The sequence below is a fragment of the Vanacampus margaritifer genome, chromosome 1, assembly GCF_051991255.1.
Source record: "Vanacampus margaritifer isolate UIUO_Vmar chromosome 1, RoL_Vmar_1.0, whole genome shotgun sequence".
NCBI lineage: Eukaryota > Metazoa > Chordata > Actinopteri > Syngnathiformes > Syngnathidae > Vanacampus > Vanacampus margaritifer.
Genome location: NC_135432.1, coordinates 16,302,333 through 16,329,233, shown reverse-complemented (window position 1 = coordinate 16,329,233; position 26,901 = coordinate 16,302,333). Strand labels below are relative to the sequence as shown.

The 26,901-nt window shown below is 38.8% G+C and overlaps 2 protein-coding genes across 23 annotated transcripts in view; one reads left to right on the top strand and one right to left on the bottom strand.

Annotated features, from left to right (window-relative positions):
• Positions 1-9,816, bottom strand: dcp1a (decapping mRNA 1A). The gene is made up of 9 exons (XM_077577116.1): positions 9,619-9,816; positions 8,845-8,885; positions 8,559-8,686; positions 5,005-5,071; positions 3,882-4,020; positions 3,571-3,657; positions 2,288-2,887; positions 1,988-2,203; positions 1-807 (listed from the first exon to the last, which is right to left on the bottom strand). The coding sequence occupies exons 1-9, from the start codon at positions 9,748-9,750 to the stop codon at positions 727-729; spliced, it is 1,491 nt and encodes a 496-aa protein (XP_077433242.1). The 5' UTR covers positions 9,751-9,816; the 3' UTR covers positions 1-726.
• Positions 9,817-10,366: 550 nt separating this feature from the next.
• Positions 10,367-26,901, top strand: part of cacna1db (calcium channel, voltage-dependent, L type, alpha 1D subunit, b) — a 64,619-nt gene continuing 48,084 nt past the window's right edge. For 21 of the 22 annotated variants that reach the window (XM_077577032.1, XM_077577077.1, XM_077577059.1 and 18 more), the window contains exons 1-3: positions 10,367-10,500; positions 12,747-13,215; positions 14,545-14,650. In XM_077577032.1, the coding sequence (XP_077433158.1) occupies positions 10,467-10,500; positions 12,747-13,215; positions 14,545-14,650 (609 nt within the window). In that variant the 5' untranslated portion in view covers positions 10,367-10,466. Of the gene's footprint in view, positions 10,501-10,992; positions 11,221-12,746; positions 13,216-14,544; positions 14,651-26,901 lie in introns of those variants that run through there. The other variant, XM_077577023.1, reaches the window with a different exon arrangement.

Here is a 26,901-nt window from a genome sequence, read left to right as displayed (position 1 = left end):
TTGACTGGCATAAAAGTTTAATAACAGGTTCAAAAGTCATATAAAACACTCAATATTCACTTAAGTCCCATTTTGCTCAACTCCACGTCATTGTAAACATTTCGGTCATTTTCTGACTGCTATGTAAATGAATGGTAAATGTAAAACGGCTAGACACAAAGCGAAAGAAAATAGAAGGAAAAATAACTTTTGTGTGCCTTCTGAAAACTAGCTTTAAAAACTAGACTTTTTTTTCCAGTTTGGCTAGTGCTTTTCCACAAACTCACAAAAGGACTTATACGATAAGAACCCGACTTATTTAAAGAGATTCACAATGACAAAAATGTGTCTCTGTGGTATCCACAGGTGAAATAAGGAAAATAATATTTCCCAACAGGGTTGAGGAATCCAGGTCCAGAAAGTAAAATCCCTGCCACAGAATGGCTATAGCCACAGGTGCTTCTACTCAACGAGCTCGCCCCCACCTGTTGAGTAGAAGCAGCTGTGGCTAAAGCCATTCTGTGGCAGGGTTTTTACTTTCTAGATCTAGATCCCCCAGCATTGTCTCCCAATAGGGCAATGTGTCAAAAATAAGCTTTTTAAGTCCAGAGACTAAAGTTTAGGAATCAGTCAGTGCAAGTTTGGGGACAAATTGGGTAGTTGTTTTCCATCCTCTAATCCTGGTCCTGTAGAAAGACAAAATCCACTACGAGTGGTCTGTCATGCGAGGAGTCGGTCATTGGATAATTAAAGCTTCAGGTTGGTGAAATCCTTGGACAGACTCCGCAGGTATGCGTCATGAATGGCTCCAAGGAAGGCTGGGTCGTTCTGGATGGGGAAACCGTGAGTTATGTTACGATACTGGGAATGCAAACGAGTGGCAATACATTATAGAGTTATTGTATCCCACTGTGGGAATTTGCACAATAGATTTTGATTCATAGTTGTCAGTCCCCCACTGACTTTTTTTGTTTTGTTTACAGAACACAGGTCACATTTTTAGAGAGGAGCATTCAAAAAACATATTTTTTGCACCTTATTTGCAGCTTTTGTGCTAATGCCAAAACCCAATGTGATAATAAGCATTGCTTTGGCACCATCTTGGACCCAAGGAACTATCTTGATGTGAGTTGAGGAGTTTCTTTTTGACAAAAGTAGTGATTTTTCCACCATCTTGTTGAGTCTAGATCAGGGGTGGGCACACTCGGTCCTCGAGGGCCAGAGTCCTGCAGGTTTTGGATGTTTCCCTTCTCCAACACAGCTGATACATTATCAGCTCACCAGCAAGCTCTGCATAAGCTTGGTAACGATCCTGTTGATTGGAATCAGCTGCGTTGCAGCAGGGAAACCTCCAAAACCTGCAGGACGCCGGCCCTTGAGGACCGAGTTTGCCCACCACTGGTCTAGATAGAGGCAATTATATGCCCGTGTAGGGGGTGTATTCACATTATATTATTATAATATTATAATTTTTTATTATGACTCTATGTTCTTTCTTTGAATAGTTTTGAGTGACAAAATATAGACACTGCTTATTTTTGAAATTGTTGTTTAGCTGCCACATCAGCCAGCTATGATGTCAACAAACATTAATGTGGCGGCTGTGGCTCAGGGTGTAGAGACCAGAAGGTCGGCTGTTCGAAGTCATGTGTCGTGTCCTTGGGCAAGGCACTTCACACACATTGCCTCCAATGCTAATCACACTGGTGTATGGACGATAATATATCCATTCTATATCATTATTATTGTGATCGGATGGCTTGTATTGGCCAAACAAAAGTTGGGGTACATAGACAAATTTGCAAACTCCAAGTATATCTACGCACGTCATCTCGTTATTTCCGGAACATTTTTGACCTATGCGGAACAGATGGCAACTGCCCGTAAAAAATACGTCAAACCGGAACCCTTGCCACCTTTCAGTATGTTGTGTAGTTTTATGTTCCAAGTTAACCTGGCTCTGACCAGGTTTGAGATGTTTCAAAACCGGTCTCTGAGAATACTGTACCTTAATAAGGTGTATGAGAGTCTTCTGGAGCTGATCTTTGTTGCAGGGAGGTTGTGGGACCTCCATAGACCCAGCAGAGGTGGTTTGGAGTTCGGAAGGGGCTGGAGGGACTACCGCTGCAGTCGTCTTACTGAGGGACTGCTGGAAGGCGCTAGGGGACAGAAGCACAGAGGAATCCGACCCAGGAACGGCAAGACCAGGACTCATAGGGACTGCCTACAACCAGGGAAGACAAAAAAAAGTGTATCCTGAAAAACCCAAATGAACTAACACATTTGTAAAGAGAGAGGGACAACTCACTGATAGAGGTTTGATCAGCTTTGGGGCTTTAGAGAGAAGATCCATCTCTTGTGTGAGCTGGAGGACTGGTTCCCTCATCCGTTCTTGGAAGTTGTGGGGTGGTACCAGGTTGCTCGGCAGGAAATTGGGCGCAAGGATGGGTTTGTGGAGTTCCGCGTTCAGCGACTGGACCGGTGGTTTGAGTGAGCCTAGTAAATCCTGTTCCAAATAAGCACGGGGAGCCGCTGATGACACTGCAGATCCAGCGGGGACAGTTTGAGTTTGGGGACCTGCTGGTGGCACCATGAGAGGTAAGACTGGGACAAGAGGCCGAGGCTCCGGCCCCGGGCCCACCGGCTGGAAGACAGGGCCTGGTTGTAATGCATAAGACAGCAGGCTGTGTCCTTGGTGAGCCTGATTTGACCCAGGATCCTGGGTAGCGAGGCGGGGAGGGCAGAGAGGGTTTTGGTGGTAGGTCTGGTTCTGGGGGTAGGTTACGGGCGGCTCGTTGGAAGCAGTGACGGGAATTTGGGTCGGCATGGCAGGCAGAGATGGGTCCTTAGGGATAGATGAGCCGAAAAGCTCCTCGACTGTGATCTGCTTCACCATTGTATGAGTCTTCTGATGGGCAAAGATGACAACATGTAAACAATAAGTTATGTAAAGATTAAGTTCTGTGATTGTCAGAATGCTGTAAGGAACGTTCCTGCTGTACATTATTATTGATAGTATAGTTTAAAAAAATAAAGAAGAAACCACCTTCTACAGGTCCATTTAGTCAGGAGGATGATATTACTATCAAACCACGTTTATTTAAATCTGTATGTGTGTGTTACTGAGCAGATTATACTTATCGTGTTTATGTTTGATCTTATGTACAGCACTTTCTTACAGCTGTTTGTTGTTTTTTTGCTCAATAAAAGCTGCGCAAAGATATAATAAAAATCACAACATATTGGTGAAGAATTGACATGACATTGTTTAAAAATGTGCCTGTTATCAAAAGGGTACTGTATAATGGGTACATGTAAATCACATCTTAAATAGTTGAATCTAATTACATTGGAAGTGGTTAGAAGGTGCAAAATGGAACCCTATTCTGGCCCAGAGTTAGCTTTTTACAGAAATTCAATCGTAACTTGGAAAAATCTCATTGAACGTTTTCAGACACCTATAGCTAATATCTGCAAAATCTCATCAGATCACATCATAATTCGTAGATCTTATGTATGCTTTTTCATTCCATTGGCAGAGTTCTGCGTTCCTATTTTTCATTAAGAGTATTATGTTTATGTATTGCATACCTTATCAGGCGGCTGAGAACTGTGGACATGATTTAAAGCTCCTGTTGTGTTCAGCTCTGTAGAAACATCAGCATCCCCAGACTGAGCCTGCATTACAGGCACAAACATGAGCTCTTTGCTCAATTACAATTTCCTAAAAACAGACGAGGTGTTTTTGGAAGTTCAATAAATATAAAGAGTCAGTGCACAGATTAAACTATGGAGAATTTGGAAAGCTGATTCCTGGATGTGTTAAATGTTTGTCTCTGCAGAGATAATGCCTCATTGGCAGACTTCAAAAGCCAAGCATCAATATTAGTGAGCCTACTAACCCTCTGGTATTCCTCCTTGGCTTTGCTAAGCAACTCCATGATGTCCCTGGGCCGTGCTTCAGCCACACCATTGGGCCGCCTTGGCTCCGCCTTCACTGGTGATTGTCTTTGGGCATGTTCAGTTTCTAGTTTGACAATTCTGAGGAGAGTATGTGACAAGGACATTGAAACACAACCCTAATTACGCATGCTGTACATCACTGCTGTCTGGCTCCACACCTCAATAATAATTAATAAATCAATTTAATATTTATTAAAAAATCTATACTTTTGGTCAGTCCACGCATGCGGTTGGTGTAATTTTTTTTTTTTAACAAACTATTGACCAATCTAAAGTGTTGAAAATGACTTGCTCCCTTTGATGATGCAATGTTAATGTTTGAATAAACGCACGGTTTTAAGTGATTATTTTAGGGGTACAACGTTTTGGCCTGATGCCAGCGATATGCAAGAATGCCAAAGCACTACATGAGTTGACCTCATTTCCCTGATCTAGTGGCAGGAGGAGATAATTGCTCAACTGCAGAGAGTTGTTATGACTTTCAGAGTCGCCACAGCGAGTCACAACAGTTGTCTTTTGAGGGGGAGGCCTTAAATTGTACAAATGCATTTGATAATAATATTGAACAGTGAACCCCCCTGTCGGCAAATTTGACCATATGCATATATATTTTGGGGAACCTCTCCTTTTTGTATTAACTAAAAAATGTCCTGATTTACAGCAGTAAAAGGCGCAATAACCGAGCAGGATTCTACTTTTGGCCACATTACGACGCAGGATTCTAGTTTAGCTAAGCCATTTTAAACGAAAAAGAAAAACTTTTCCGTGGTTGGAAGCAGAAGTTTTCGGCCATCAACAAAGTGTGTGTTCAGAAATTCACAATGACACTACCCTACACTACTCTGTCAGTGTTTATGTTTGGAAAGACAGAGCACGCTTCCCTTCCACTAATTCATAATAAGGGCAGCCTAAACAAAAAATGCACATTTTTTTCTAGATATATTTTTTGGACCGTTGCAATTCATACTCCTTAGTGACTTAGTCTGAAAAATACGGTACTAGTGATACCTACAAGGCGAGTCCCTATATGACAAAACACTATAGACTTTAATTCCCACTTACTTCACCATGAGCTGAGAAATGCGCTGGCAATCCCTCTTGTCATAGAACCAAATACTGTAGATGCCCACTGCAAGAAAAAAAGAAAATATTACATATGGCTGCTTTTAAATTGGTTTTATGCTTTACACAACAGATAAATAATGCTAGAGTATTATTTACAGTATGAAATGTTCGGCAACCTGTCTTCAGCAAGTCTCTCTTGGTCCACGTCACACAATTTCTTGTTTTTAAGGTCTCAAATTGTGTTTTCTAGGTATTCGGCAGTTAATGTCTTGTTAGACTTAAGTTAACATGGTTAAATTGTTGCTTTAAACATTGCATGTGATGTTTAATGATGGTGACAGTTTGCCATGGAAATATTTATATTTCCATAATTTCACTGAAGGTTTTACTGTGTATGTCTATATATTTTCATTAGATGTTAATTGCACTAAAACTTGATCTTCACGTAAATTTCACTCAAGGTGTGTGTGTGTGTGCATTTGCTACAGGACATGGATGCTGATGTACGCTCGTCCCTCATGAACCTAATGTTACCTAGCAACCAAGGTGTTTGCATCTCCTGTATCCGAGGGGACTATATGGCCAAGTAAACAGGAGTATGTGTGTATGCATTTACACTCTCGCTAGACAGCTTGCTCTAGCTTTTACACATCAACCTCGGACAGGGTGTCCAAAAACCAATATGGATGGGATGCCAACTGGAACTAAACTTGGAATTTTTGATCTTCAATCATCAAGTTTTTAAAACTTGCTTCTTCTGAGACTTCAGAGACTTGTTTCCTAAGTCTTCTTAGAGAATCTCAAGATTCTGTCCATTTCTGATCCTGGGGAAAAAAAACATCAAAACAACCAGGCTGCTGAGAAACAAGCTGAGGAATAAAGCCTTTCTATTGACTTTTTAACATACTGCAGTATTGGGATTCAAATGACGCCGTGGCTGCGGTGACGCTGGAAGAAAAGCTGACTGAGTCTGAAACGTATTGAGAAGTGACATCATGTCTTCCATACCAGGCAGGTTGAAGTGCAAACAAAACCCAAAGGGAGAACATTCTCCATTGACTTTGACACTGGCTATGCTCTTCCTCCTGATAAGCAGACAACTGGGGAAACGTTCCAATTCTTTATTCGTCGCCTTAATGAAACTGATCTTCAGACTTGTAATAGACTGCCTTGGTGGGAGCACAGTCAGTTACTTTCTTAAGTTCTGAGGATTGTCCATTTTTATGTCCGTACAGAATTGAATAATATGACTGGCATGAACTCTGAAACAAAACATGTACATTAAAATCTGCGCTAAAAAGCGGTCATCCAAGGACCTTCGATAAGCCGAACCTCAACCATCTATTGGACTCGCGTGATGATTTGAGCACAGTGAAGTTCACCTGCTAAATGCAACCTCAAGGCACCTGAGAGACTTCAAGCAGAGAGAAGAAATGTTTCTAAGAACATTGGGAAAGTGTTTATTTGGCCTCTTCAGAGGTACTGACATTCTCTCTTTTTTCAATTGTGCAAGAGTTTATTGCTATATACAGTTTGTATAAGTTACCATTGCCTGTACAACCACTGGCTTGCTATATAAATGTCTGGAGTTGAGAGATCATTTGTAGCTTAGCAACACCGCTAAATATTCCTACAGAGGACCAGTGACATTTTCATCAGCACCTGAAAACATGATGAAAATGTCCAAGAGCATTTTATTTTGTTCTTAGGCAAATAAATATTAAGAACACAGGAACTACATATTTTAAAAAAGACAACAATATATTCCACATAAATTATTTTGATATTATTTGATCAATAAAAAGGTAAAGACATACCCCAAAGATATTTCCTTTTGAAAAATTAATTAATTTTACTGATATGAGTATTTGAATTATTGACAGTTGATATAATTCAAACAGTAGAAACCGTTTCCAAGATTTTTTAAAAAGTAATATTTTTCTAATTTTCAATGCCAAAATGTCTTTACTGTTATGTGGCCCAAATGAAGTTTTTTGCAACATGTTTTGTGAAGATGCTAATTCTATTTTGGGATATATAGGATTTTCTCCCATGGCTTAATATGCTTTTTTCATGAAAACTAAAGCAGGTGCAGCTTACAAATGGTTAGTGTTTATCACTCAAGCTGTCTTTACTATTAATGCCACTGGAGAGAGTTTCATGACGCAGTTGCAATATACCGGAGGGACTCGTCAGCTGTGCCAGGATGAGGCAGCCAGTTTGTATTTACAAAAGAGTAGAAAGCAAAAATAAATGGTGTTACTTCTAAGTTACGTATGAATTAATAAGCGTCTTAATTATTGAATGCATTTATCATTATTATAATTTATAAAGACAAACGTGTAATGGGTTAATTGAGCAGTTATGATCCTTTATGTACTTGTATTTGCAGAGTTTGAAGGCCATCAGATGTAAATTGTGCAACTCACAGTATTTTTATGAAGCTGTTTTTCTTTACTGTCATGCACTTTTCTCTTTACATTACGCAAGAAATGCATTTCAGTGGGCCATAGCAGTTTGCTCTGTCAATAAGGATTGCCTATACCAGGGGTCACCAACCTTTTTGAAAGTGAGAGACGCATCTTGGGTCCTGGTTAATACAAAGGGCTACCAGTTTGAAAGAAAAATATTGCATTTTTACAATTTACCTTTAATTAAGTTATTATAAATGATTCATCTAAGTGAAAACACAAATCATGATTTAACTAGTTCGGAAACAGAAACATGTCAATATGCAACACTAACCACCTGCGGGTACCACATTGCTGAGATCTGGTAATGATCAACAACCTTTTTGAAATAAGACTAAGCATTGCTGTTTGAGCATGGGAGGCATTTGCACATAAAACGTATGATGGCATAAACAAAAATGTTACAGTCCCAGATGCATCATTAATGTATAGCAACAAAGCTAACCCGATACCTCACAAATCCAATTACAAAAACAATAATACATTGTTACTAATTGTTATAATCTACATCGGATTCCAAACCACCTCCGTATGTGGTCTGGGATGTGCCCTGCACAAAATTGGATTTGATGGGATTTCTGCTGTTCAGACTTCCGCAAACCAAGACAGATTCAAGCTGGATATGTCAAAAATCTAATTTGGGGCTGACGAACTGAACAAGGTTTAAGAGCAAAAGGGCACCCAATTAACTGTACAGTAAACAGTGCATTCAGTAGCGATTGAGTCCAAGTCAGCTATGTGAACCGCTACCTCATCAATGGCAATAGCTTTTGTTAAAATACATAATTTTTTTAATATATATGACCAAATTGGCGGTCCACCAAGGACCTTCTTGTATGTGACCTTAGAGGTTCGCCAGTGTCACTTGCTCAAAAACATTGCACTCATTACCAAAAGCGACACAAAATGTGATTGTACTTTACTCCAAATCAAACTGTATCATGCGTTTTGCACACAAATATATCTGCAGTAGCCAAACAGCTGTAAATCCAATGTATCACAATGGTGGGATAAACAATGCCAGAGTTAATGTACATTTCCTCTCTTATAGAAAAGTATTGTACTGTGTATAGTACTCACTGTTGCAATTCTTGTAAAGAAGGAAAGGCTCCTGTAGCTGGAACTCCAGGTCTTTGTTAATTGGCTCGATCAGGTTCTCTGCGCTCAGTCGGTTCATGATGGTGAAGCCATGGTAAGGGGAAGCAGACCTTGGTAGGACATTTACAGACAATGGATTCTGTTTCCATTGGTTTATCTTATTTATTTGCACACATAGTGCCCAAAACATGCATTAAATACAAAATATGAAATTATTATTAACAGTTAAACATGCTATAGAGATTTATTTAAATTATTACATTCTTACCTCGTATAGACAAACAAGGTGCCCTCGATTTCGGTCTTCTCCTGTAATCAGTCAGATAGTGTTATTAATTTGAAATAGGTCATTTGATATCAAAATAATTCTGTGACACGCGCCATACAATACAGTACATTGCTGGGATAATGACTGTTGTTGAGTGAAGATTAGTGGGGTGGATTCCTCCCCGCCCAACTAAAACCGAGCGCTCCATAAAGATACTACTGTATTGCATTTGCATTCAATTGAGATTAGGTGAATTTAGATTATTTATTTTTTGGGCCTGTGGTCATATCGCCCAGCCCTAAAGTTAAAAAATATGTCGCCTTCAACGTAAAACGTATTATTACATGATAATCTGTGTTTTAAATACACAATATGAGTGTGGTATTAAATTATTTTGTAGTGTATAATATATCAACTGTCATGATTATTTTCACAATTTAAGACATGCCAGTTTCATTTTTTTGTTTGTTTACTTTCTTCGGGAACGTTTATCCTATTTCCCAGCAGTCTGGAATCCAGCATTTGTGTCCATTCTCTCTCTAAAAAAACTCAAAACATAGTAAAAGTAGCCAACGTAGCATAAGCATATTAAACAACACCCGTGTGATAATGCGACATGTGTTGTATTTGTAACAATGTCACTCAAACATGCATTGTTTAAGGGACTTAACACAGCTCACAGTGTTGTTTTTAGCCAGAGTTAGCTTCGACATGCCAAGTTAGTTTTCCGATGTCGGGGGCTTTCCTCGCTCTCGCTTTTGGTCCTAAACTCACCCATTCGTTGACTTTAGAGTTGAAGTTGTAGAGGGCCACCTGGCCGGTAACGTCAAGCAACGTGTTGATATATGGGTCTTGTCTCCGGAGAGCCGCTAAGCTCATCATATGTCCAGCATTTGCGGTGTCCATCTTAGATACGATTGTTGCTCCCGCACGGACACATATCAAAAGAACACCTTTAACTTCCGCTGTAACCGGAAGTAGAGGAGCGTGTTTCAGAAGTACTGTACTGTCAAATTTAAATGCAGTCACTGACCTGAATGCAGTACACACTGGTCTAAATTATATTTTAAATTTCTGTTCAAATAAATTTGAATGGCTACATATTACGCTACACCACAGAATTGCAGTGCATTAAAACAAACAAACATGTAGCTGTCACCTACGGTGCCGTCCTGGATAAAGTGAATGTCATTTTTACATTGGCTACTGTGCTCTACTTTGTGACATGAGGTGTAGTGGCAGGCATTTCACACAATAAGCGTGTTCTCAATCATTTAAGGGAGGAAATACAGTTAATTAGCACTTAGGGAATTATGTGAATTTCATCCAAACACTAGATGTTAATCATAATCATTTGTTCAGAACATTTGCTCAATGCACACTCTGCATTGTCTCAGTGGAGCTACAGCTGTGTCTGCTTCACTTTTTCTGTTGAGTGGACACTGAAGCAGGGATTATAATGGAAGGATTACGCACAACCGGTTATCCCTCATACAGGCACAGGTAATCCAATCACTGGTAACCTTCCAGCGCAGCTCGGACAACTCATTTTCTCTGGAATAGCAGCACAGTGAAGGCACAACACGACACTATGAGGCCTCAGTGGAAAAGCAGGTGACAGAATGCCATTCATTATAAGAGGAAGACCCCTGAGGGGTAAGTGCTTTCTTTTGACCTTAACTGAGGAAATAGTTCCTTATTTGATACCTAATTTAAAGTGTCAATTTAATCAGGCCTTTGATTTTGAACACAGAACTATTAGGTAAAGATGTATCAAACAATGATTAAAATAGTTTGGGCTCTGTTAAAACATACATTGCATTATACGTAGCCTACATCAAACAAAACCTTTTTTTAAATCCATATATGTAATTGAAAACAATTCAGAAGAAAAATATGTATGTCAGGTAGACAAATAGGTTATTGGTTATTTCTATTGTATCATAACACTGAGATTTTGTATGATCTAGGAACTATTTCTAAATATTAAACATGTTTATAACAGCAACAAGTGCATTGTGTGATTTTATTTTATTGCATGTCTAAATATGCATCATAGTGATTTACTCCCACGCCATTCACTCCAGTTCGGGTTTGGTATGGCTAACAGCTGGCTGTCTTGCTAAGGGTGGTGCGGGTTCGGTCCAGTGTTGGCAGAAGTGGTCTGAGGTTGCGCTGCCCTCCCCGGTTAACGTGCGCACAGGCACCCGGATGTGGCCAACATGTTTGTCGCTCCTCTCAGGGTTCCGCGCTCGGAAAATGTTGGGAATGTAACTCAGGTTAGCCTCGGATATACTCTCCAACGATGAGTTGGATCTGACGTGGAGCTTTTCCATGTGGATTCGAGGATGCAAGAAGAAGATGAAGTGTCAGAAGGTAATAATATAGAACAAATAGGAAAAACCGATGGAGAGTTGGCGCGCTCTTGTGTGTGTGCGTGCTTGTGCGCGCGCGTGTCCGTGTTGATTCGCCACAACTGGAGTAAATGAAAGGGCTGTTGTCAATTTATTGAAATGAAAGTTTTTTTCATATTTTGGCATCACTTTTGCATGACGTCTTTTCTGTAGTAGCTATACAGGACATGATGTACAGTTTTGAAATGCTTTGTGCAACCTCCTCGCCCCCAAGAAAAGTGGTTAACAGTTGTTACCCAGCAATTGTCACCTCCACGCATAAGATAAATTTACATTCATACACCCTATTTGTGTCCTCATTTAAGATATAAAGTATATGACCTATAATGCTTTAAAACACAAGATGTCTCTTGTGTTTTATGTCATGGGAAAAAACGTGACTGATCCTGGCGGTGTAGGCAGCGTTGCAGTTCCCACTCAGTGACAGTCTGAATGTGAATGTGTGTGGGAATAGTTGTCTGTGACTGTCACTTTTTATGCCCTGTGATTGACTAGGGCATAGGCTATAGTCAGCTGGGATAGGCTCTACTTCCCTGTGACCCTGAGCAGGATGGAAAATGGATGGATGGATGTTTTGTTGTCAGCGCTTCTTTTAGCTCCATTTGCACCCCAGTTGTCTCTATAGCCACATGCATATTATTTAGACTCGTTATGATTTGAAGACGTGTTTTTTGGATGACATGACATTATGTTCTCTGAGCTGCAGTGTGCCAAAGAGATGAGTCAAGGGCACTGTCTTTTTAACTCTCAGTTTGCATTGATTTTAATGACTCGCACATTCATTCATGCAGACCGTCCTCTTTGCTCTCCTGCGCTCACGCCAAACCAAATCATTTTATTATTTATGCCATGTGTGAAAGCTCGAGGGAGAGCGGTAGGCTTTAGATTTAATTGTACGGTTGAATTACCAAAAAAAGAAAAGAAAGGAAAAAACACTTCTCACAGAGATCTGTCCTTGTGTTAAATTTTAGCGAGGGTCTGAATAAAGAATCCCCTTCTAGTGCAGTGTGCCATTTAGCCTAAAATTCATACAGTTGTGCTTAAAAGTTTACATATGTAAATACTGTAAATTTACAAAAGATAAACGCGACTTATTGACACAAAAATGCTTTGAATCGTTACCAAAATTCACATACTCATCATCTCTACTCATGTCAACCTCAACGTAAACCAAAAAAGCAAAACAATTGCCATAGTATTTTGGATTTTACGGGCATTAAGTCTCATTATCACCATACAGTGCGCTCATAAGTTTGCATACCCGTAGGCACCGTATAGCAATTTATATTTTTAATTTGAATCACCATTCTTATTAAATTAAGTGTGATATTGTCCAATTTGTGTTGTATTTGTTTATTACATATAAAAATGGCTATGGAAATATTCTCTTGATGCTTGCCAACCTGTAAGACAAGAACTTTCTTGTTATGGGTTAGTCGTGTTGATATTTATTGCTAATAGATTGCCTCTCTCTCATTGTCCTTACAGGGGCCCAGTATGCCGGCAACAAAAGGACCACTTCCTCTGCTGATGCCTCAGCCCTCTGGTCAGAAAGCCAAACTCATCTGCACCACCTCAGTCCGCCTGAGCCCCTGCACGCCCCCGCCAGCAGCGGCAAGCCTGTTGGCTCATCTTATGGCCTCACGGGAGCAAAGAGTGGCACCCACATACCCGGTGGCACCGGTTCCGGTGTCAGTCCGGTCCTCGCTTGGCATGCCGCTATCAACGCCGCTCGCCAAGCGCAGGGCGATGTTGCGAAGACTGACATGAGTCCGCAGCACTCAGCGAGCGCCACCGCAGCGGCTCCCGTTGGCTCGTTGGCACAAAGAAAGAGGCAGCAGTATGCTAAGAGCAAAAAACAGGGTGGGTCCACTAACAGCAGGCCACCCAGAGCGTTGTTCTGCCTCACCCTCAACAACCCCATCCGCAGGGCCTGCATCAGCCTGGTGGAGTGGAAGTATCCTTTCGATGTTTGGTTGTGGTTGTTGATGAAATAAATAGACAGAAAAGCTGTGTGAGTACATTTATATTCCTGTATTGTGCAGTCTTTCTTTTGGAACAGCAATCATGGTTTAGGAAAGGTTTCATGAATTTGGGTGAATTGCTGCAATGGCTGAATTGCAAAGATCCTAAGTAGTGGCCACTAAATTGTATTGTAAGGGAAATTGGTCCAATTAATTATTAAATCAATAATGATTAATTATTAATTTAATAATCATGACTCATTAATTAAAACAGACTCAAACTAATTTTGAGCACCACATACATTTTTGATTATTTTATCAGGATTACACATGAGAACCTAGTTGAATCAGTCATTAAAATGAAGGCTGGACCCTTTTTACGATTTTGTGAGTTCTTTATTCAGTTTACTGTAGAGGTTAATATAAATTGATAAACACACACACACACAGTACATGATCAGGTTTTAATTTGTGCACGTTTATTTTCTAATCTATTTGGAAAAATCTACTTGGAACTTAAAAGAAGCAAAACTCTAAACTACTGCGATAGGAACTAGAAACAAGAACTCAAATGATGAAATAATCAAAGAAAAACATACAAACAAGAAAAGGGAAACAGTCTTAAACGAGGTGATGGAACTTCCTAATTAAGCCAATAAGGGACCCAACATTTAACCTAATTGCTTAACTCAATTAATCAATGTGTACAATCTGGTTAATGTTTGCAAAGTTGCACTTAGAGATGGTCTCATGTTATCCCGAGACGCAGGGGGAGAGAGAGAGAGAGAGAGAGAGAGAGAGAAAGACAGCGAGAGAGAGAGAGAGAGAGAGAGAGAGAGAGAGAGCGAAAGAGAGAAGAGAGAGAGAGATCATCTCCACAAGTGCAAAATAAAGTTGGAAGTAATGGAATTGGAAGCGTTAATGGAAGACAAACAATCAGTTACGGAAAAGAAACCTCACTAATAACTTTGAGGAAACAAGCAACCGCATAAAATCCATGAAGGAATCGAACGTCGGTCAGCGTTCTGAAACAAATTGTGTTCGACCTTTGAGATCGACCTTTTCCACTTGACATCAAAATCCATCATCATAGCTGCTTTTACGCATTGGTGGCATAATTAACCTACCATTTTGACCAAATTTTCTGTAAGGAAGAGCCTTTTAATTTGGATGAGAGTATAGACAATGTACAATTTGGTGCTGATCCAAATTGATTTTAATCTGTCAGCATTGTCGTACATCTGTGCTCGAATGGCGTGCATTCCTATTCTTATATTTCCATGTCTTACATTAAAAACCTTCCTTAACAGTTTGTCTTTCAGACCATTTGATATATTTATACTGCTGTCTATTTTTGCCAACTGCGTGGCCTTAGCCATCTACATCCCTTTCCCTGGAGATGACTCCAATTCTACTAACCAAGAGCTGGTAAGTAAATCTCAAAGTATACAGTATGGGTAGTGATGTAATGGATCAACTGTTTACTGCCTTGCGCATGCTGTCTTTGTACCAGAACAGCGAATTTGCCTTTGAGGGTCATGTCATACTGTCAATCAATCAATTATTGGTTGATTCATGTTAGGCTGTTATAGCACATCTGCCTCAAAAGTATACCGGGTTCAAGTCTTGGCTTGGGATGCATGCTCTACTGCGATTTCCTCACACATGTCGAACTTACAATTGTTGGGTTAATTGTAGACTAAATTGCCCATAGGTGTGCATGAGGGAGTGAATGGCTGAATGGTTTTGCCTTTACAGTATGTGCCCTAGAATTGACTGACAGTCAATTCAAGGTGTAATCAGTTGAGCCCTGAACAGGATGAGTGGTCAAGAAAATGGATGGATTGACCAGTTGCCTTTTTTTTTTTTTTTTTTTTAGAGCTGTCAAACGATTAATTTTTCAAATCAGATTAATCACATTTTAGAATTTTGATAATCACGATTAATCACTTAATTAAAAAGGCTTTTTTTATATAAAAAAAAAAAAATCCCGCCAAATTTGAAGAGCACCGGTTATGTGTTAATTCTTTTGACATTTAATGTCATGAGGGCGTCTTCAACATCTTTTGATCCACTGCACACGCTCATGCTCCTCTTTTTCTAATCAGTTAATTACTTAATAAATGAAAAAAATGACCCTAATATTTTGTCAAATACTCTAAATGTCATACGCAAACATTTATTAAATGCGTTACTTTAATGCATGTAATTATGTTTGTTGCTCAAACACAACCTGCGCTACCTTTAACGTAGCCATCCGCTGTCACGCTAAAGGCTATAATCTACGGTCAAAATTAATAAAATTAATTAATAATAAAAAAATAATTATTTTTAATTATATAATTATTATTGAATGATTCACAACAAAATGAATCTGTGTTAGTTCATGATTAATGATTAATGCGATATTTTTTTGTGATTAATTAATCAGTTAATGCTTAAACTTTGACAGCACTACTTTTTTATTTTTTTTTATTTTTTTAATAGTCCGTTTCTACATGTCCCTAGAAGACCTTTCATTCAGTGTTTGCTTTCTTCTCTGAGCCTCGCAGGAAGTGTGTGTTTCTGCAAAGCGAGAGGAATTGATAGTTGGGCACAGAGAAACGTTGCATGTTCCCTCAACAGATGGGGATTACTCACTGTGTGTGTGTGTGTGTGTGTGTGTGTGTGTGTGTGTGTGTGTGTGTGTGCACTCATCATCACTAGAGCACAATGCACAGTCCACAGTGTGTGTGTGATCACTAAGGGACATGAGACATTTCATTTTAATGTCAGACATATTTCACATAACTTCAATTTGTTTGAATATTAATAAAAAAAAACTTCTCAAGAGGATATACCGGAATTAAAATTAGGTCAAACTGATACCATTGTTAAAACTTTGTAAATGCTAAAGGCAATATAAGAGTAAAATAAGTTAACTGCTGCTGATTGCAACAATAAAAAACAGAATTGTAAAGGTGAGTTGCGTATACTTCACACCAAAGATGTACCAGTGTTGTGGAATTCAAGTCCAGAAAGTAAAAATCCTGAAAGAGGTTGGCTTTAGCCACATGTGCTTCTATTCAACAGGTGGAGACGAGCTCGTTTACCTGCCAGTTAGTTGAGTAAATGCACCTGTGGCTAAAGCCATTCTGTGCCAAGGGTTTACTTTCTAGACCTGGATTCCACAACCCTGCCTATGCCTCATTCATCTCATTTTTTACAGTTTGAAATTCTTAATTGTTTCGTGTGAATTATTATTATTTTTAGCTCATCTTATGTAACGTTTGACAAGTGGTGATGTGCCGCCATTCTGTCATCACCACTGAATCCATCACACAATGCGCTAATGATGGAAATTCTATTTATTTTGCTCTTGAATGCTTTCCATGCTGTTGGTGTTTTTTGGCGACGGTCAACTGGACAAAAATGAGTCATGCTGTGGACACAAAGAATGGCAGTCACTGGCAGTTGAGGGAAATTAATATCCTACGACCTCACTGCGGTTTCAGCCTCTAATACTAAAATATACACACAACATTTGTTAAACATGGTTGGTGGAACTTCAGTTTATTTGTATGCATCAAGGATACATTGGATTTACAAATTTCCATCCAGCGAGAAATGGTTTTGTATATTTGGTATACTTATTGCTTTTGAGTGTGTCATGCTGCTGTGAATATGAGATAATGTATGTGTGTGGATTTAAAAAAAAATTTTTTTTTTGGTTCATGAGCTCAGGAGTGACGAGAGATACTTGAGCGTGTGCGTGTGCACATGTTGAGGGATTAAACTGGACATTGGATTAGTCGGCCATGAATGAGAGTAGGAAAAGAGGGAGAGAAGTATCTATCTGTCTATCTATCCGTCTGTCTGTCTATCTATCTATCTATCTATCTATCTATCTATCTATCTATCTATCTGGCTGTCTATCTGTCTGTCCGCAAGACTTTGAAATGAGCTATTTCACTTTGCAGTTTACGAATCAAAATTCACATTTCATGCCACTTTAAAACACATTGAATAGCATGCTGAGAATCACAGAATTTTATGTTTATGAAAAGCTGGACTTGATGCACACTGCACGTTATGTCGCCTGCGCCGGAGGGTAGGAAGTTGAAGCAAGGTCATTTGCCCCTTATGCCATACCAGATAGCTAGCGACAAGCTTTGGCTGGCTTGTGGAGTCTGAGTTTAAGTCAGTGATCATTGCCTCTAATGTGGCTACACTTCTGACAAGTATCGTTCTCACCAAGAGGTGACGAGAAAAGACGGCGAAGCCATGCTAACTGCTAAGATAACCTTTCACAGAAGTTGGGCTGTAACGCGTTTAAGTGGAGAATATCCAACTTCAAACAGCAAAACACAGGCAACAATGTTAATAGTTGTTTGTATATTTGTGCCCTGTGATTGGCCTACAACATGTCCAGGGGTGTACTTGTCGGCGAACACGTACGTTTGTATATGACGTCTTTGGTTTGCTTGCATTTGATTTTGTGTGTGTGATTCTCAGAATCAAGAGTTAGATTGCATCATTTTCCCAGTCAGGGATTAAAGGTTTAGAGGGGAGAGGAAATGAGAGTCACACTAAGCAGCATATGGCAATGACCGACACGTGTGTCTTTTCCTTTGTGTGTTTGGCAACGTAAACATTGTATTGAACACTTCTGTGAAATAGAAACGTGATTAAATTGAATTTCGTCTGAGCGATGAACTGATGTGCTCATGACAATTCTGTCGAAATTCTGATATAATTTAAATGCTACGGTACTGTAGATTTGCAAAGACACTCCCAAAAACAGTCCTGTCATTAAGCACTACACAAACATTTGATTTTCAAGACATTGCAAAAGCATCCATACATCTATCCTAATTAAATTCATTTTAAATATGATGTGATTTGACCCATATATGCCTTTTCAAAATCAAATGTGGCTCTTTAGCACAAAAGTTTGCCCATCCCTACTCCAGAGTGTCAGCTGTCATGTCAACTATCAAATGAGAGCAAACAAGGAGATCGATTAGCTGTACTGGTGACTCGACCTAGCATCAGCGGGTTGACCCAGTAAGTTGTGTACCTTAGGGCACTGTGTCTCAGCCCCGGTCCTCGAGTACCCCTGACCAGCCTGTTTTCCATGTCTCTATCAGCCAACACACCTGAGGATCATTGTCGGGCTTCACAAAAGCTTGCTGATTAGCTAATGGTTTGAAACACCTGTGTCGGCTGTGGGAGACATAGAAAACAGGCTGGATAGGATAGGGGTACTTGAGGACCGCGGTTGAGAACCACAGCATTAGGGGCAGTAACGGAACCCTTTTTTTTTTTATGTACATCTTCACATAAATTCTGCATTTTGCTGTTCTAAAGGTTACTTACAATTTACTGTCCGCTTGCTTGGATTTGGTGATGGTTGTGATATTTATTCATTTTTTACTTACTCCAATGAGGTTTTAGTTTTTTTTGTGGTTTATGTACTGAACTCCCTAACTGCTGTCTTTAGTACCTGAATCAACCTATGTGATTCCCAATAATAATAATAATAATAATAATAATAATAATAATAATAATAATAATAATAATAATAATACAATTTCTATGACACTTAACCCTTTTAGGTTGTGGGTGATCTGGAGTATATCCCATCTGACTTTGGATACAGGACAGAGTACACCCTGAACTGGCCACCAATCAATTGTAGGGCGTATATACTGTAGCTAGGCAATTATAAAAACTCACATTCACACCTATGGTCAATTTAGAGTATTTAATTAACCTAATGTGCATGTTTTGGTAGGAAATTGAAGTACCCACACATGTACGGGGAGAACTTGCAAACCCCGCACAATCGGGCCTGATTCGAGATTTGAACCCATAAACTCTGGACTATGAAATACCCCATTCTGGAGCGCAATAAAGCAATGGAATTCACTATGTGTATGCAGGTGAAGAAGCTGTCATTTTATGCAGATTAGATCCACATTTTGCATTTGGCAGCATTGTAAATATCATTTGAAAAATCAATTGAACACTTTAGACACCTATCCCTCAAATCTCAACAGATCAGTTTTCAATTTGTGGCACGTATGTGGGATTTAACTGTGTTTTGTTCCCTTTGGTGCACTGAGACATTCTACTACATTCATGATATGATTTTAGGAATGGTTTTCTAAACTCTTAATTGAAAATGTAATTGAACAGTTTTTTCTTGAATAATTACAAACAACATTCCTGTTGATTTAATAATAATAATAATAATAATAATAATAAAAAAAAATCTACAACACTACTTTTGTGTCCAAGAAAGTAAGATAAGTAAGACACAAATTCTGCAGATATGAATTTATTCAGGAAAATGTTGCACTTTAATTGGTTTTGTTTAGTTTTAGATTACAATTGTCCATCCAGATTGTTTTCCAAGTTTTTCCCTCCACAACATGCTAAAGTTTCCCACTTGATGCAGGTGAACAGTTTATTTTTCCATATTGACAAGCCTTGTGTTGTTGTATTTTACCATGTGTCTCCGCTTACCTGGCTTCCCTAGTCTAGAAATCTGTGATCATCCATCTTTTTATTATAGCGCGTTCCCATCATTGTGAGTCATTTCTTCCTCTAGTGATCTGTCACTCCATTTCATCATTATCATGTTATATATAGATTCAAGAACAACAAGCCCACACAAATATTGTCATCTATACTGGTTGAATCACACTGATGGTTCTATTTCCATAGACAGTGCGTGTGCGCTCGGCGTAAAAACGGAGGCATCTTGATTTTAAATTGTAGTTAACAGGATCTGGGAATTTGCCCTACTTCGGGTGGAACAAGGGTTTTTCTTTTACACAACGACAATTTATTTGCTGAAAGTAGACTAGACTTTAGTCAAGATGGTGAAATATCAGCATGAACCTAAAATGCACTATAACTATCACAGGTGATTTTTATTTTATTTTTTATCTTTGAATGCTCATGCCTACTGTTGCGTACTGGAAATCTTACAGACTTAAATTCATGTGCAACTCTTATGCAAGAGTTGTGTGTTTTAAATGGAGCCTGGGGGCTTTGTAGATATTTAGTAAGTAGGTGACAGATGTTGGTCGGCCTATTGGGTGACTGCTTAGCACCCAAAGACCCAGGGACCACAGACACTGCTGGGAATGTGGGGCAAAAAGAAACACACACACACACACACACACGTATGATGCACACGCTCACACAGTGTAGAGCTTAAAATGAATACAGCATCATGCCTTGCACAGAAGTAAAATGCAGTGATTCTGTCCAACAACGAGATAGAATTTGTTGTGGCTGTAGTAGTACTCCTATTGTGACTATGGTTCCAAATTATTTCATTATTTTTCATCATTTTACACTTTTATAATTGGTCTTTTTATTATTATTATTATTTTTAAATATACAACTATTTGAGATCTCAACACGGGCCAAAATTGTCTGTCCTAACTTCAAATGATTATATATATATATATATATACTGTATATATATATATATATATATATATTTTTTAACGTTTGATCTCAGTTAAAGTCTACACTCTACTGAGTGCTGCTCCTTCACCTTGTTTACAAGCGCAGCTGGCTTTCATGGCAACTGTCACCATGGCGACTTGTGGAGTGAAGTGTGCAGGAAGAGGGCTCAAGTGATGTAGACCAAGAAGGAGAAGAAAGCCGCTAGTCCAATAAATTGCAAAAAATAACCCAGAGAGCAAGCGAGGGCAGAGGAGACTTTAATGAGTGTTGAGGACGATGATGAAAGAAAAAGAGTTGACAAGAAAAGTAATTAAAATCATGGATGAAAGAATGAGGGCAGGGTAAGCTTGGAGGAATTAAGAGCATAGAATGATGTGATTAATAAGACTACAATACAGTAGGAGTGATGTTGAATAAATCTTTAGTTTATACTTTTTGAATGTTCTACTTACATTTTATATAAACCCTTATATATTGTGAATGTATGAATCAATCAAGTGATTAGTTAACAAAGTAACTGAAGACTCAAAGTTGTTCATTATCTTGAATGTGGATGTGCATTGTTGTACGTCACTAAGTGTATTGTGATTGACCGGTGACCTGCCGAGGGTGGAGTGAAGTCTTCCGTCTCGCCCACATACAGCAGTGATAGGCTCTGGTTTACCCATGACGCTAAACAGCTTGAGCAGTAGAAAATAGATTGATAGAATAATCCCTTAATTGTTCCACAAGGTGGAAATCAAATCACAGTTTTAAATGTCCCTTTCCACTGCACACCACCTATTCAGCTCAACACTTGACATTTTGTTCATTGGCACGAGTCTTCTCAATCTCAAATTGGCTGGACCAGTATGTCTGTGGCCTAATAAGCTCTAAATATTATAAAATAATATAAAATATTTCTTGTTTTTTGGTGCAAATAATCACACAGACATTCTGAAAATAATCCCATTTATGATTTTATTGCAGAGTAATATGAAATTTCTTAACAAAAATGAGCTCAGCATTTTCGCATCAAATCCTGAGTAACAGCCACATTTCAGAATGCCATTTAAGTGGTTGTCAATGCGCTCTCCGGTGGACAAAATTAGCAACAACGGTTCATGTTTATAAAAAAAAAAAGAAGGGAGGAAACCCCCCACAACTGAAGTTCATGTTTTGCCCTCACGGGCCAGATTGGAGCCCCTGACAGGTTGGTTCTGGCTCACGAGCTGTATGTGTGACACCTGCACAGTAAGTTATGTAGAGTACATTTGACTCTATTTAGAATGGGACCAAATAGACTCAGTTTTAGAGTAATAATTATACTTGGAAGAGAGTAAAACAAATAATTGTAAAAAAAAAATGAATAAAAAAAATAAAGAGTTAAGGGACAAATTTACGACCTTCAGCTTGGCAGACAGCTGATCTCCTCCCTGAGCCACGCTCTATCTGTGTGTTAGTATATCACTCAGCTGGAATCTTCCTAACTCCAAGAACCAAAACACATTTTTGGTCTCCTCTTGGAGATATACAAACAGTAGGAGGGGCATTGTTCAGGTGCTAGTGTGGCAATCTCCCAAGCTAAAGGATGTGAGATTGTTTCTCAACCCTTGAGTAACTTTTATTACCCCCCCCCCCCCCCCCCACACACACACACACACCCCAATTCTTTATTTTATTCTGAGGCAAGTAGAGCTCAGCTAAGAGGGTGTTGTGTTCTGGAAAGTGAAACATAACAGCAACCAGCCACAACAGAAGAACTCTCCAATCCAAAGACTGTATTGTTACAGATTATTCCTAAAATGTGTCACAAATAGTGTTCCCACCCTATGATTAAATTAGCCAATGGCACTCTTGTTGAAGCTAATCCATCTTTGGCAATAAATCTTCCAATCCAAGCCAAAGAAAAAAAAAGCAAACACACCCAGTTTACGTTTTGATTGTCACTGAACAGAGCTCTATCAATTACACTGAGGTCTTGCAAAGGGGCCTATTTTCCCCAAAAATCTCAATCAAATTCAGAAGGGGGTTTTCAATTTAAGAGGTTGCACATAATTAGAATGATCAAATAAAGCTCAGGAAAGACATTTCACATTGTGAATTAGCAACGTAGCAATTACTGTCCTCTCCATTGACATCTGATTTAATCTACAACTATAACTTGCATATCAATGCACTGCCTTTGATTGTTTGAGATGCAGAATAAAAGATTTGAGTTTATGCTAAGAGAAAAGTAGACCAAAAGAAAACTAGATGTAAATGTGTTGTTTTGTCTTTTTCAAACAAAACTGAATGGTTCGTGCAGCTATTGAACACACAGGGGTTTGTGTTCATGTTTAACGTAATGTTATCATCATCATCATTATGATCTTGTTGCCATGTTCAGAAGTAACCATGTGTACTGATGCCTTGGCCTTTCATCTTATTGTGGCTAATGAGAAGATAATCTAATGGGAGCCGATTAGCACGGTCCTGGCTGCCTGGTTGATTCACCTACATTACGTTGTTCCACAAACAACACACTCCATACAAATGATAATTAATGATGATGAAGGTGGTGATGATGATGATGATGATATGTATTCTTAAATAATTTGAAAATGTATTTGCCTTTTCGTCTTGCCCAGTGTTGTTGTTTATTGCCATTAAATGCTTAACTCAAAGTTCTGTTTGTCATGAACAGTCAAGAACATTTCCAAATGATTCCAAATTAAGGTTAGTGAATGTATCATGTTGTAGACATATGACACTTTAGAGTCAAACGAACAGAAAAGGAAAGATGAGTTGCTGTCCAATAAAAATGATGTACAGTACAGTATCTACAAATGTTAATTTTCTTTAGGAAAATCCTTTTTGTGTTTTTTCCTCTTTAGAATTTCTCCAATGTAGTCAGTCTTTGTTTCAGGGTGTTACTAGGTTTGAATTATACCGGAGTGTTATGTTGGTTGAAAGTATTTATGAGTTTCTCAGACAGACAAACACTTATTTATGTATATGGAATGACAACATTGTTGTGTCCGTCACTCTATAGTGGATGTGCAAATACATTTTATTCTAGTACGGAAAAACAAACATGCTCCCTGAGGTCACACGCAACCCCGGGTACCGCACACCACCCCCACTATTTGAGAGGGACAGCCTTATAGACAGTTTCCTTCAAAACAAGTCCACATCGTTCTTAAAGTTAACAACAAAGGAAGGTTTTGCTTCATATTCTGTCCTCACTCACTCTCTGACAAGCTTGCTGTTTACTGGAGAACCACGTTACTTTAAATAATATTTCATTATACACAAATCTGTAATGACCACCTGTTTACGTTCATGAGTCTTGTCAAGAAGGCAAAGTTTGTTGGAGGACCCAGTCGCAGGGAAGCAGGGCAAGGAGGCAAAGGTGATGTACAAAAAAGGACTTTAATTACTGCAAAACAAAAGCAAACTCCAAATGGCAAGAGAAAACAAAACGTGGGGAGGACAACAAGGCAAAAACTGGTAGCATGATGGGAGGGAAATGACAATGAACTTTCGCAGACAGAGAGGGGAGACAGGAGACTAAATACACACACGCTAATGACACACCTGGGGCAAGCTTGCCACAAGTGGCTGAGGGCACTGATTGGCTGACACGAGGAAGGGCAGGATTACACTTAGCAAGACCAAGGGAGACACACAAGGAAAAACAGAACCCAAACATGACAAGTCTAACATAATAGCTCTGGGTAATACAAAGCAAAGCATTATGGGAAAGCGACTCATTGAGTGTTGTGTCAACTTCAATTATTGTCAATGAGGTTAGTGGCAGAAAGTGAACCTGTGTGTGTTTGTGTGGCAATTCACTTTCATTCTGATTAGTGCAACTGCATGTTCATGCATGGATCTAAATTTAACCAATATAACCATAGGAAAGACAACAAAATAAGTACTAATCATAATTAGTGAGCCTTAATTTGCATGCAATACTCTGTTGGGTACAATACATTCAGGAGTGTGAGTGTGTTTTGATGCTTGTGTGTTGTGTGAAGGGAGAATGAATGTTACTTCTTGGTATAACTGCAAAGTTTCACACAACATAATGTTGCACTTCCAAAGCACTGCCAGTTCATTAGTGCTGCCGCCAGTTTTGTTTTAATGTGAGTGATGTCGTCTTCTTTTTTTCTCCCTACTCTGCTTTTAAACACCACCAATTGAATTTTCTATACCGCTTAACCCGTGGGTAGTATTTTATTTTGAAATGGCTTGGTCAGAACCAACAAAAAGCCAAAAAATGGTCACATTAACGCCTAGGGGTTAAGGGTCACGGGTGAGCTGGAACCTATCCCGGCTGACGATGGGCAGACATGACATTGTTGCTGGCTTCTACAGCATAACCGTAATTCATTTGTTCAAAATGTTGAAATACTATCTTTAAAATGAATTGGATGCTTTGCTGCCTTGTAAGAAGAACAATAAGTGTCTACTTTAGTGGCGTATAATATTGGTGGGCCAGCAAGGACACTTGTGCTTGTACAAACACTAATTATGCATACATACAACAGGAAGTGATATGACTGTTTCCTTCATTTTGCTGTTGCCGCTAGAACCAGGTTTCACAATTCATCTGCAAAAATAATCTCGGAGATTTCATTTATCCTCTGTCGTACTTTGTCCTGGCTTTGGCTCTAGTAAGCAGAATTTCTTGTCCGGTTCCCAAAACAGAGGATTTGGATGTGCTGCTCCTCCTTAAATCAATTAAGCTGCTTTGCTTTCTCTCTGCATTGAGGGCACAAGCCTGCTTTTTGTTGCCATGAGTGAAGATCTTAAAGTCATGAAAGGTAAAGCACAAATTATTTTAGTTCCAACTGCAAATAAAGTCGGAGGTAATAAAAAATGAGTGTGGAATGTGACTGCGTTTTAGGCTGGATTTTACACTGCATGGTTCAAATGATAAAATTCCAATTGTTTTGCTTGAACAATTTAGATATGTGTCATGCCAATGTGAATACAAAAAAAGAATGCATGGAACTTGATTCCTTCAGATCAGAATCCGACTGTGAATAAAAAAAATATCTGCTAATGCGAGTGCAGCATGAACCCAGAGATCGGATATGCCCTGTCAAATATGAGCTCATCCATTCAAAATACGGCAATTGGTGACGTAAATGCACCCCTGTCTGGCCAAACAACACAAATGAACATAATTACAAACACCAGGTGTAATTCTAAAGTGCAGCAAAAGCCTTGACTTGTAAATATGGTTTAAATATAGTACATTGGATGTGTGGTCATCATTAACTCATTCACTGCCATTGACGGCTATAGACGTCAAAAATTCATTTGAACTATTTCTAGTTCTATTTCTAGTACTAGTTTCAATTTTTTTCCCACTTTTGTTAACAAGAGCATGAAAACCTGGATTTTTTTTAGTGTACATTTAGAACAGATATAAAATTTGTGATTAATCAAGAGTTAACTAGTGAAGTCATCGATTATTTATGATTAAAAAATGTAATTACCTGACGCCCCTAATTTTTAACAATCTTCTCTTTTTTTTCTTTAAAAAAAAGATTAGTAAAAATTTGGGGCGTAATTTTTTTTTCCATAATTAATCGCATGATTTAACTAGTTAACAATTAATCACTAATTTTATATATCTGTTCTAAATGTAGAATATTTTTTTTTCTAGGTTTTCATACTCTTGTTAACAAAAGTGGGAAAAAATGCTAAACTAATTGAAATTGACATCTATAGCCGTCAATGGCAGTGAATGAGTTAAATAAGCAAAACAATTGCTGATGATGACCAGTGGAGTAATGCTAAGGTTACATTCATTTAAATATATGGGGTGTAAAATCTGCTCTTACCTATTAAACTGTAACATTTAATATTTCTATTATTCATATACTACCGATAATGACTTCTCAAACTCAACTTGGATCATGATGATATTTTTACTACGCGAAGCGTTATTGCAGATACTCTTCTTTCTTGAGTGTCCCAACACTGCCCACACGTATAAAAAAAAGCCTGATTTCCGTGGCAACCTTATCTTGACTACAGCTGTATTATACGACTCACAAAAAGATGACTGTGATGATGTGTTAAGCATTTTTTCCCCCCACCCAGGTTCATATGCCTATTCCTCCAAAATGTGGTTGTACTCAGTATACTACATCTTACTGAGAGCAATATTTTCTCCCTTTCTGGGTATATGTGAGTCTGCTTAATTGCGAACCTTCTATATTCATCTTCTCATC